We start from the raw sequence: 13,288 nt of genomic DNA, 5'->3' as shown, positions 1-13,288 counted from the left end.
ATGGATGGTGAACCAATTACATATGAAGAAATAGAATATGCTCTAAGTCAAATGAAAACAGGTAAAACACCAGGCCCTGATCAGATCCCTATTGAATTGTTAAATAAAGTAAATGAAAACACACTTAATGACCAAAAAGGTTATTTTTAATAACACCTATGATACAGGATACATCCCAGATGATCTAAGGAAATCCATCTTTGTCACTATTCCCAAAATTCCAAGGACTTTTGAATGTTCAGAATATAGACTAATAAGTTTAACAAGCCATCTTACAAAATTACTACTGAGAATAATCCTAGAAAGAATAAAAGGCACTTTGTCAGTAGAAATAGAAGACACTCAATCAGGTTTTAAAAAGACAAAGGTACAAGAGAAGGAATCTTCAATTTGAAAACATTATGTGAAAGAAACCTTGACAACCAGAAAAGCACATATCTTTGTTTTATTGATTACACCAAAGCATTTGATTCAATAGATCATAAGAAATTAATACATATCCTGGCGAATAATGGATTAAAAGGAAAAGATCTACGTATAATTACAAATACATACTGGAATCAAATGGCCTCAATAAGATATCAAAATACATATTCTGGCAACTCTGAAATCAAAAAAGGAGTAAGTCAAGGATGTGTCTTATCACCCGTACTGTACAATATATATAGTGAGCAAGTTTTTAAAAATATTTCAGAACTGAAGGGTGCAAAAGTCGGAGGTAGGAACTTCAACAACTTCAGGTATGCAGATGACACAGTACTTATAGCTGAATCTGAAGATGATCTTCAAAACTTAGTCACAAAAATTTACAACAGAAGCCTAGACATGGGACTAATTATTAACCTAAAGAAAACAAAGTGCATGATTATATCAAAAAAGAACCATCATCATCAAATTCATGACATGTACCTTCAAGGGGTGTACAGGATATGATAGTACTACAATTTACAATCTCCAATCAAAAATTTACATCATTACTAACTTCCTATCTACAATTTTCCTCCATATCAGTTTGTTACTTGTCAAGACTCCAACATTATCAGATCTCATATTTCTATCGTCTAAGGCACTTTGTACCTTAGACGATAAGGTACACCTTATCATCTACTGTACAAATCGTTTTCCTCCCAACCTGGCAGAGAACACTTGTTTTGCTAATCTTTCCTCGTCCATTCTGTGTAAGCGACCATACCACCTGAGATTAGCTGTGCTAACGCATTCCTGGATGCTGACAATGTCAAGTTCTTTCCTAATATCCTCATTTTTAATATGATAATGCCATTGATGTCATCTGTTCATGCCTCTAATCTTTCTCAGGACTCTTGTATCTGATGTTCTATTCTTTGGTCAAGTGATTTACTTCTGACCCAGCTCTCAGATCCATAAGTTAAAACTGATTTGAACACTGTCTTGTCATATCTACGGTTTCTAGTCTTTTTCCAAGTTTTTTACTTCTGACCCAGCTCTCAGATCCATAAGTTAAAACTGGTATGAACACTGGCTTGTCATATCTGTGGCTTCTAGTCTTTTATCAAGTGTTTTACTTCTGACCCAGCTCTCAGATCCATAAGTTAAAACTGGTTTGAACACTGTCTTGTATACAGCTAATTTAGTGTTCCGACTAATTTCTCTCTTATTCCATATGAATTTATTCAATTGACTGCCTACCATACCAGCTTTGTTGATTCTGCTGTCTATTTCCATATTTAATTTACAATCTTCATTAAAAATCGTGCCTAAGTAGCTGAAATGTTTTACTTGTTCCACAGTTCCCCATTCACAATACAGTTCTACCTATTTTCATTGTCTTTGTCTTTTTATTGCTGACCTTCATACCATATCTATTACAACAGATATTCAATTTAGTCAAAGAATCTTGCAAACTTGTAGCAGATTTATTTAGAAGTATAACATCATCTGCATAAAGCAAAGAGATGACATTAACATCTCCAATTCTGATATTATGTTTAATACCACTTTCCTTTATAATGTGATCCACATAGATAATGAATAACAGAGGAGATAATGTACATCCTTGTCTCACACCAGATTTAACATTAAACCATCTTCCTATACTTCCTTCAATTCTAACTGCTGACTTACAATTCAAATAAAGACTAAGTATTGCTTGATATAATGCCCCATTGACATAATATAATTATTGCATATTGAATAGCTTCTCTCTTGGCACCTTGTCATATGCCTTTTCCAGATCGACAAAAGTTAAATACAGATCTTTGTTATATTCCCATGCTTTCTCAACTGTTTGTTGTAAAGCGAAGATCTGATCATGACAGCCTCTATTTGGCCTGAATCCAGCCTGTTCTTCACCAAGCTTTTCTTTCACAATTCTTCTCAACCGTTTCTTAAGTATACTTGCATAGATCTTGCCAGGAACACTCAGTAGGGAAATACCTCTGTAATTCTCACATGCAGTTTTATTTCCCTTTTTATATATCGGTACTATTAGAGCTCTACTCCAATCATAGGGAATTTGTCCCTCTATCCAGGCTTTCTGAACTATGCAGTGCAGCCACTGTAAGACATTTATACCCCCCCACGCTTCAGCATTTCTGGTTGATTATCATCTACTCCTGCTGCCTTTCCACATTTCAAGCCTTTGATGGCTTTTTCTACTTCAAGTATGGATATGTATTCCTGACTGCATGCCTGGTCAGTGTTTTTTACCACTTTGCTGTTATCACTGCTTGTTTCATTTAGCAGTTTTTCAAAGTAATTACCCCATACTTCAAAGATATCTTATTCTTCCGTTTTCATGTCACCTTCATCATCTCTAACTCCTTTTACAGCACTCTTTCCTCCATCCATTCTTAAGCTTCTTCAACAACCTCCAGAATATTTTGCCACCTTCTTGATATTTATTTTCTATATTCCTGCCAAAGTCTTCCCATGACTTTTGTTTAGCTAGTTTTACACAGTGTTTAGCAATCTTGCATTTGTCTCTGTATTCTCTAAGAGCACAAGCTGACTTATTTGACAGGAACTTTTGATATGCTTTCTTCTTTTCCTTCACTGCCTCTTTAACTTCCTGTGTCCACCAGGGAGTTCTGATTTTTTTATCCATGCAAACAACCTCACCACATGCCTCTCTCACAGAATCAATCAATGTTTTCTTCAGAGTTTGCGACTGAATCTCCAAGGTTAGATTCCTTTTCTCAAACTCTTTCATTTTTTCTTCAATAATCTTTCTGTATTTTAGTCTACAGTTCACATCTGAGAGCTGCTCAACTTTTATTCGCTTTAAAACTTTCTTACATGTTATTCTTTTCAATATGAAATTCAATTTTATCCTGCTCAAGACTAATTAGTGATCACTTCCAATTTCAAATCCTCTGTACACTCTGGTGTCCTGCACCAGGGAGAAAACATCAGTATCAACAATAACATAGTCAATGAAACTTTTCTTATTCCTTGCCTCTTCTCTCCATGTGAATTTGTGCACATTTTTATGTTGGAAATGGTGTTAGTAATAACCAGTCTATGTCCTGAGCAGAAATCCAACAGATATTTGCCATGATTATTAGTTTTGCTCTTTTCTCCAAATTTTCCCAAAATATTTTTGTATGTCTCACAATCATTTCCTACTCTGCTATTTAGATCCCCAACAAGGACCAACTTTTCCTTTTTCATTGTGTCAGTTGCTTTTTCTAAAGCCTCAAAAACTTCCTCCACTTCTACCTTAGAACCTTCTGTGGGACCATAGGCACAAATAAGTCTCATTGTCCAGTTCCCCATTCTCATATTTGCCCACATTACTCTACTTGAGACTGCCTGCCATTCAAGAAGATTAGCCTCGTATTTTGTGTTGAATACTATGGCTACTCCTTCTTTTCCTTGATTATCATTTCCTGAATATAACATTTTGTATTTATTGCTCAGAAAGATCTCACCAGTTTTTGTCTTTTTTGTTTCAGTCACACCTATTATGTCGATCTGGTACTTATCTAATTCTTCAGCTAGCTCCATTTCTTTGCCATTCAGGCTTCTTATGTTGATAATACCGATCTTTAACTCTCGTGATGTTGAGTTGGGATGCATGTGCTTTCAGATATGTTCCAGTAGCTGAATTTTCGATGTTCGCCCTGGTTTCCTGGCGAAAACAATGGGGGGCTTTGTTTAACCGGGCAACCACCCAGCCGGCATGAAATTTTGTCATATTGTACCATCATTTTGTATATTGGTTTAAGCCAATAAGAATACAATTTGGTCAGCTAAATTCCAAATTGCCAGCCCATCCTCGTTCGTTCAGTATCCAGGTAGATATCCATCAGGGTGCACCACGATAAGGTGAGGATTGGACATTAGGTCAGAAGCCCTGGTCGGTTCTCTGCATTCCTTTAAAGGCTATGTGGAGGTCTCCTCTTGGTTAAAAGAGCCTATAAATAAGAAACTAAACATAACTGTTAACAAAAAGAAAATTGAACAGGTTCAGTCTTTTATATATTTGGGACAAATGTTTACAGACAGAGGATATTCCCTTAAAGAAATAAAAAGAAGAATAGAGATAGCAAGAAAAGCCTTTACTGATATGAAAACTGTTCTAACATCCAGAGACATTCATATAGACACAAGAAAAAGATTAATAAAATGCTATATCTGGTCAAGCCTTCTCTACAACAGTGAAACTTGGACTTTAAATAAAGAAGCAGAGAAAAAATTAAAAGCTTTTGAAATGTGGACCATCAGAAGAATGTTGAAAATACCATGGACAGAGAAAATGAAAAATGAAGATGTTTTAAAGAAAGCATAAATGAAAAGAACATTAATGAAAATTATTAAAGAGCGAAAACTTGAATATTTTGGACATCAAACTAGACAAGGAAGGCATTCAGAAATTAATATTAGAAGGGAAATTGGAAGGAAAAAGAGGGAGACTCAGGAGAATGTGGTTTGAAGACATTAAGGACTGGACTGGCATGAATTACATAAATGTTCCAGAGCAGCAAAAGAAAGAAAAAGGTTCCGTGACATGGTTGCCAACCTCCTTCTAGGGGATGACACTTGAAGTGGAAAAATTTCACTCATCATGGATGAACAAATAAGCATATTTTTCAAGCCCCACTCATAAGACTAGTGAATTCTGCCAGGGTCTTCCAATGAAAGGCTTACAGGCATGGACGTCTGAAATTCTGTTCACAAAAAAAATGCTACATTTTTAAGGTTAGTAAATTGTTTTCATCCAAAGTCTGTGCCTCAGATGGTTTAGGAATCTGTAATGTACTATCATGATATATCATCTTGTAGCTGACAGCAACTTTGGGTGCTTATTATTTCATCTTTGAAGCTGCAGATATTTCACTCCACACTACTGCAAAAGCAAATGATGCAGACAAATGTGCATCCTTTAACCAACCTCTTAAATACTATGCATGCTGCTGCAACAACATAGGTGGGAAGCCCTTATATGATCTTATCTCCAACTTTACATCCAGAATACAACCCCTTTGCTCTTATTCTATAAGAAGAGTGACAGTATATTTTAACATAACCTTGTCACACACATAGTAAAATGAGTGTGCTATTCATACATTTACATCAAATAACTATAACTTTAGTAAACACATTTACTAGTTATTCAAATGTATTTTCTGTTTATTTTCTACTCCAATTATCAATAAGGATGAAGATTTCTGCATTGCTACAAGGAAGGAAAAGGATGAGACAGATGGAAGTACTATCCAAAGAGGATGGGTGAGAAGAAGATTATCAAACAATTGAAAACCAGTGCACAATTTTAAGATGTTTTATAGTTTTCATACATTCCCAATGTAAATTTTATTAAAAAGAAGTATGTCCTTAGTTTTTATACTGTTTATTAATTTAAAATTATTTCATTGTGAACTAATTCTGTGGAAGAAAACAGAATTTTGTGTAAATAACTGACTTTCAAAAAAATATCTTAGTTGTTGCAACCAAATGTAAGGTTTTCATAACCTAAGTAACATATGGCTAAAACTGGTTTATTCAGTTTTAGTCACTCATGCACACAGTCAATGTAGTTATTTAATTTCAGATATTGTGTTCATATGTGCAGATGTTTAAATTGTGTTCAGTGAATCACTGCTATACTTACTAGAATGGCTGCCAAAAATTTACTACTTATAAATAAAATTTACTATTCTGTAATTTTCTAAGCGTATATATAAATCACATATTAATGAATACAAGCTAATGGTTGCTACTAAATGCAGAATAGAAACTTACACCAGAAATAATATGCAATAACTGTTGAAAGCTGACACACAATGAAGGAATTGGAAGGTTAGAGAATCTTACCTGAAAAATCTTCAGCAACAGACCTGAAAAATGAGACTAATTTTGCCTTTAATGTTTAGCTACTGATTCTCAAGGTAGACATGCAGATTATTTGAGAAGATGCAACTTGCAGTCTAGTGGATAGGAGGAAGATGGATGATATGATAGAGACATACAAGTTGGTAAGTGGTTGTTATAGGATTAATGTTGAAGAGGTTTTTCATAAAATGGTGGAAGATGGGGGAGAGCAGGAGGTTATCCCTGGAAGCTGTATAAGGAAGGTGAGCGAGGGAGTAAGAAGCAGGTTTTGTTGCATGGAAAAGTTGCAAATAATTGGAATGCACTGCCTGAGAGTGTGGTGTCTTCACAGTACCTCTTGCAATGAGTGCGACTTCACAGAGGGTCTTGAGGTGATAATAATAATAATGAAAATGCAGATTTCCAATATAATGCTTAGTTTAATTTTGGTAAAAGAAATACCTTGGAGGGTCAATGATCAATTGGTTTATTCATTCCAGAGCATACCTTAGTGGTAATAATACCCTGGAGATATATATGTATAAATGAGTTCAATTATAGTAACTAAAATAAATGAATTTGAAAACAACAAAAAACAAATAAATGCAGAATGGATGCTTATACAACCAAGCTTAATCCACAGGCTACATATTCACAAGAATCTCTAATTGGCAATTAACTGATAACACAATATGACAGATGATAATACAAATTTGTCTTGAAATGGAATTAGCTGCATGACTGTTTAGCTGAATGGACACATCCACTCTATAATCAACAATCTGCAAGTTCAAATCACACTGTGGACATGAATAATTATAAACGTCTGGGGGGAGGGACTTTATCCAGCAGTGGAAAGAAAATAGCTAAAGAATACAAATGTTTGCAGGTGGCTGAGGAATTTCACTGCCTTGAGACAACCACTGATACTATTAGTGGCTTGAAGTGACATCAAAAAATGTCCACATTTGGTCTCTAGAGCAGAATTTCTGAATTACCTAATGCTTAGTTTACAAAATGTTACAAACCTAATAGTATTAATGTACTGTCAGGTTTGCAATATTTTGTGGGTTAGATTGATATTAATAATACATTTTCAAAAAATCCAAATCTTTCAGTAAAAATTTCAACATAACAAACTCACCCTTTGCGCATATACTGCTTAATGGCACTATAGCTTTCATTAAACATCAGGTAATCCTCTTTTTCACCAAACAAAATATACGACTGCAATAAATTAAAAAAGATGCAATTAATATATTAAGAACTACTATTATGTATATCAGTTAACTAATCTAAAATCATTCATAAATGGTTTGTGTAAATGTAGTACAAGCTTACTTTTAACAGGTACTCATAAAAGGAATCCAATCCTGCACCAATACCACTCATTCTTCCAACCCATTCACCAGTCTGTACATCTACAACATTACCTAGAATAAAATCAGCTAAGATATTACATCAGTACTTCTCCATATTATTTATTTAAATTCTGCAAACTACACTAAGTAATTAACTATCAAAAATTAATATATACACACACAACACACACACAGTCCTAATTACCCATAAGCCTACTATCTGTCCAATAATTTTTAATTATTGCTGTAAAACACTAAAGGTGCCAAAATCCAGTTATCCAATGCTGACAAAGGTTTGACAGAAGAAAACAAAGGAAAAAATATTGAAACAAAAATGTGCTGAATGCCATCCATATTCTTATAATTTTTAAAATACTAAGAATATGGATTGCACCCTGACTCCCACCCACCAGATAACAACATGGTAGGATAAGCAGCAATAGGATTATTTGCTAGCTAAATCAGGAAGCCTCCAACAATGTTATCAAGTTGTTCAAATTCTGTTTACTATCAGAAAGCTGGCCTGCAAAATAATGGTATTAATTCAATCTGGGCATCTCTTTCAGGTCTGGCTCCCACTGATGAGACCTCAATAAAGGTGAAAACCAGTCTGAGTAGTGACCCTTCCCTTAATGCAGTGCATTAAGGGAAGGGCCAAAAGAATGTTTGCTTTGGATTATGGGATATGAAGACAAATTAATGTGAAGTCATTAGCCTCTATATACAAGTAGTCTAGTCATGAAGAAATTTCATTGAAAAATTTTGTTTACTACACTTGAATAAAGGATTAAACAAGAATTTCTTGGAGTTTTTAATTTATGTGTGTTTATTTCATGTTCATTACAATTTTAAATCATTCCCCAATGACTGTCAGTGCTTGTGTATTGTGACGAACTGTGTTCTGAAGGTGTGGGTTATAAGATCAGCTAAATATTAGTAGTTATTATCTGTTTCTCTGGCATTATGAATTAAATAATTCATAATGCCAGATGAAAATGAACCTCAAATGAATATCCAACTGTTCATTCAGGCACCGTACATCCAAGGCATTTTTTACCAGCCTAGTAATAAAACTTACTCTGAAAACATACTCACTGAATCCCTTGTAAAACAGCTTTAAAGAACTTCCAATTAAAAACAAAAATCTGGGTCCACAACATCAAACACTTTATCATCTACTTAGGGCATAAAAAAACAACTAGAAGAATTTACAACCTACTTAAAAATAACTTACATCATCAAATCCTCTTCATGTTAAAATTAGAATATATAACAGGTCCCTCCCATTTCTCCTGAAGGCTCTGATCAAAACAAACTTACATATCATGGATCTACTGCAAAAACCCATTTGGTCCAAATTATGTAAATGTTGAAAAAAAAAAAATCTTTTTAATCTTTGTTTTGTTACAAGAAATCATATACGAAACAGAAAAAAAGGAAACTGAGAAAACTAAAAATATTTACTTGCAAATGCATTTGAGTATTAATTGACAATTTTTCAATGTTAATTTTATACATAAATGAGATGGTACAAGCTTTCAGCAGATGAAGATATTTAGAGAAAAAATTATTAATCACCATGAGATTGTTAAGTAAATAACATATCTTGTTATGAGATTATCTCTATTAAGATATTTTTTATATTCCAAGTGTTTATTATTATTTACAAAAGGATTCAATTCCGATTGACAATGACTTTTAACTGTTTCTTTCAGAATCTGGAAAATCATTGATTCAAGACCAAATACAAAAAATATACTCATTTAATAATAATAAATGAATAATATTAAACTTAGAGAGAGCATAGCAAGTCAAATTTTGACTCCAGTGATTCTTGTAACAAGAGTGGTCAGTAACTCATCATAGTGAAAGCTGAGTTAGTGTAAGAGAAAGCTGTATACAAAAGCCAGCCTGGTTGGCTGAGTGGTTAGCGTATCCGCTCTCCACCCAAAAGGCTACAGGTTTGAATCCCGCCGTGGGCATGGATGTTTGTGATTGGCTGTGGAAATGCTAGTGGTGGGCGACAGATGGCATTAGTGTAGTTATAGTTGGTGGAGACAAGAGAGCTGTAGAGTAGATGCCCTCCCTCGATGAGTCTTTGGACTCCCTGGAGGTATCATGTAATAATAATAGTAATTAATACAACTAAAACAATATATACACTTTAGATAAAATTACATAACTACAAAATACTGGATCCAAGGCCTTGTAAAAATCTACACTTTGGAGATTTTCTTATCCAAAAATATTAAAATCACTCATTCTCTGACTCATTCTATTACTGGATTGTTTAACATATACTCAATCACGTCTACAAGACTAAACACCTTGTTTTCACAATAGCAAAAATTTTCATAGTTTCTTTGTTAGGGCCTTTTCCAAAAATATAAACATTCCTTTTTTTCCATGGAATCCTTTTTTATTACCCTTATGTAGTATACAATATTATTCCTCACTGAAGCTTAAATACTCTTACCTCTTGCAGTTCAGTTTGATGCACAATTTACTATTCTTTGTACCGGAGGAAAAAGTTTCTTCTCCTACTTCAAAAATAACATATCTAAGTTGAGCTAATTCCTTCACCCTTTGCAGTAGAAATAACAAATATATCCAGCATCCTTAAGACAGATGAAACTTTCCAATCAGTGTTTCCTCGAACATTCCTTTAGAATATCGACTGCAATATCTTCTTTTATTTACTAATTACTTGTTGACAGTCTCAACTCCTCCAGTTTAAAGACTCACAGTTTTACTATTCCTTTTCTAAATCTACTATTAATATTTCCCCGAATGTCACATAAAACTAAATAAACTTCATAAGAACAAAATTCCTCTGATCTGCATTCGTAAACATCCATTAGCTCTGTTGTTGTTCTCTGTTACTTCGATACCCAATGCTCTGTCTGTCAGCTGTCAATCACGCATCAAATTCCTCAGCGAGCATGAACACTCCAAGTAAGTTGCAAGCAAAAAAATACGTATATCATGGCTAATTCGTCTCCATTGGCATAACTAGAATGTCTTTTCAAAACACAACACTTAATAATTTTAAATTACAATAAAAAAAAGTTTGAAAGTAACATAACTATCAAAATCTAGTAAGTACGTTAAGATTTCAAATACTTTACATTTCATTTTGACAATAATAATAATGTCAATTTAAATAAATATCAATTTATTTAAATATCAATAAAGCAATTTTATCTATGGCAGTTTTTGAGGGTGGTAAAGACCTAGAATTCTACAAATTTTCTCTCAGAGTTGTGTGTAATTAGAATGGATTGCCTTTGAAGGTTGTGAGTGCAGGTAGCGTGATGTAAATGAATACAAGTTATGAATGAATACAATCTATTAATGAATGCAAATGAATACAATCTATTAATGAATGCAAATGAATACAATCTATTAATGAATGCAAATGAATACAATCTATTAATAATAACTATTATAATTATTATGAATTGAATTTTACAGAGGTATTTATTAGGACACAGCCTGACGAATTTTGCATACTGTGTCCTTATGAATATATGATGAATGAAAAAGGCAGATCAATAATATTAAACTTAAAGATAATAATATTAAACCAAGTCAAATTTTGACTCCGATGATTCTTGTAACAAGAGTGGTCAGTAACTCATCATTTTGAAAGCTGAGTTAGTGTAAGAGAAAGCTGTATACCAAATTTGGTGTGTTTAGCTCTCATCATTAAGATAAAATCCACAAAAATTTAGTTGGGACAACCCCAGGTATAGGATACCCACAAGCAACACTCAATTGCTTTAAAAATAAAGCACCTTTAATAGATGGAAACAATTAAGAGTATCAAAAGTTAAAAGGCAAGAAAAGGTGAGAACCAGAACAAAACAAAAACAAAATTTATTATGTATAATATTAATACTGAATAGGGTTTCTGCCTCATCTATATATCTCATGATATAGATTAAACAATTAAAATTTTATTACAAATGAAAAACTATTCAATGACTACAGTAAATATAATGTTAAATGTTATTTTATATATATATATATATATATATATGTTTGTGTTTCTTTTAAATATAATAATAATTTACTAGATGTTTAACAGACGTGCATTAGACATGGCATAATGTTTTAAATAATGGCCTCACAGATGAACTTCATTCAGAGAGAAATCAGAAGAAATAGAAACAACACTGAAATTCTGAATACAAGAACAAGTCACACAACATGCATACAATATCATGCATCTCAGCAGCAGTTGTACAGTAGGAGGAAATGCTTTTCGAGTTCAGGGATGTGGGTATAGATATATAATAATATTATAAACAACTAACAGCAATCTCTTTCCAAAACTTAGGGATAAGCATACAGTCTGTCTAATTAAGATTAGGATGGTGGCATAGGGCTTCACACGATCTCAATCTACTGAAATAATTTATTACACCAAGTAAAATAAAGGGCATTGATAGTAAAATTGTATAATCTAATGGTTATCAGGGAAATCTACTTGCAAAAGCTGTATAGTTTCTTGAAGTGGTATATTTGTAAACATGAAACTACATCAAAGAAAATCATTTCAGACTCTTGAAGATCAAGATCTTTAATTTTTTTTTCTTTGAAGGTGTTTTTTTCTAGTAAAGTTTCATAGAAGTCTTGAAAGATATTTCACCAAATATTTTTCAAGACAAATTCTATGAGCCTTTAGAGGATTGGATTTCTAACACCATTTCTCCTCGACATAGCATTTGGCTACATTTTGTTGATGACATCTTTACAATCTGGTCTCACTCTGAAACATCAACATCAATTTCTGGATAAAATTAACTCATTATACATATGTGTGCATCAAGTTCATTGTTGAACATAAATCTAACAACAGTTTCCCCCTTTTTGGATAATTTAACATATCATCCTTCACAAAAAAAATAGATATTATCAAAAGTCTTCTGCACCAAGAATGTAGCATTTATTTTTCTGAGTCTCTTCTATTAGAAAAATTAAATAAAAATAAATAAATAAAACTTACTCTTTGACTTAATGGACACAGTTAGACCTTGATACAGAATGTATTTGATAATTATCATTCCTCTTTCAGATTGCAATATGTTAAAAGGATCAGTATTCCAAATCTTAAGGAACATCTGAACAAACAGCAAGGACCCTCCGCAGTTATAATTTGTATACCACCTTCAAACAAGCTCAGAAGTTTTAATCTTTCTTACTGCCTATCAAAAATACATTATCACCTGCATTATTTGCCTGGCATTTAATAAATACCTTATTCTTGTCATCTTTGCTTCTTTGAGCACCAGGCCAGTCTGCTACTATTAGAATCAAAGAACATTGAGATTATATAAAACTTTTGGAATCTGAAAGTTCAGTCAGACAGATTATATGCTTATCTCTAAGTTTTGAAAAGTAACTGCTGTTCATTATTTATAATAATATTTTTTATTGAAAAAATATTAAGTAAACATGAAACTACATCAAAGAAAATCATTTCAGACTCTTGAAGATCAAGATCTTTAATTTTTTTTTCTTTGAAGGTGTTTTTTTCTAGTAAAGTTTCATAGAAGTCTTGAAAGATATTTCACCAAATATTTTTCAAGACAAATTCTATGAGCCTTTAGAGGATTGGATTTCTAACA

The 13,288-nt window shown here is 33.0% G+C and overlaps 1 protein-coding gene across 3 annotated transcripts in view; it reads right to left on the bottom strand.

The window, feature by feature from the left end:
• The window catches only part of LOC150095390 (ER degradation-enhancing alpha-mannosidase-like protein 1), a 409,738-nt gene that overhangs the window by 266,848 nt on the left and 129,602 nt on the right, over positions 1 to 13,288 (bottom strand). For all 3 annotated transcript variants that reach the window (XM_090410569.1, XM_090410568.1, XM_090410570.1), the window contains exons 6-7: positions 7,636 to 7,727; positions 7,439 to 7,521 (exon numbers count right to left, since the gene is read on the bottom strand). In XM_090410569.1, the coding sequence (XP_090266695.1) occupies positions 7,439 to 7,521; positions 7,636 to 7,727 (175 nt within the window). The remainder of the gene's footprint in view (positions 1 to 7,438; positions 7,522 to 7,635; positions 7,728 to 13,288) is intronic.

Source organism: Typopeltis vanoorti, chromosome 20 (assembly GCF_054136105.1).
Source record: "Typopeltis vanoorti isolate ZY-2024b chromosome 20, IOZ_Tvanoo_1.0, whole genome shotgun sequence".
Lineage (NCBI taxonomy): Eukaryota > Metazoa > Arthropoda > Arachnida > Uropygi > Thelyphonidae > Typopeltis > Typopeltis vanoorti.
The sequence above is the reverse complement of the archived record's forward strand: the minus strand, read 5'-3'. Positions and strand labels throughout refer to the sequence as shown.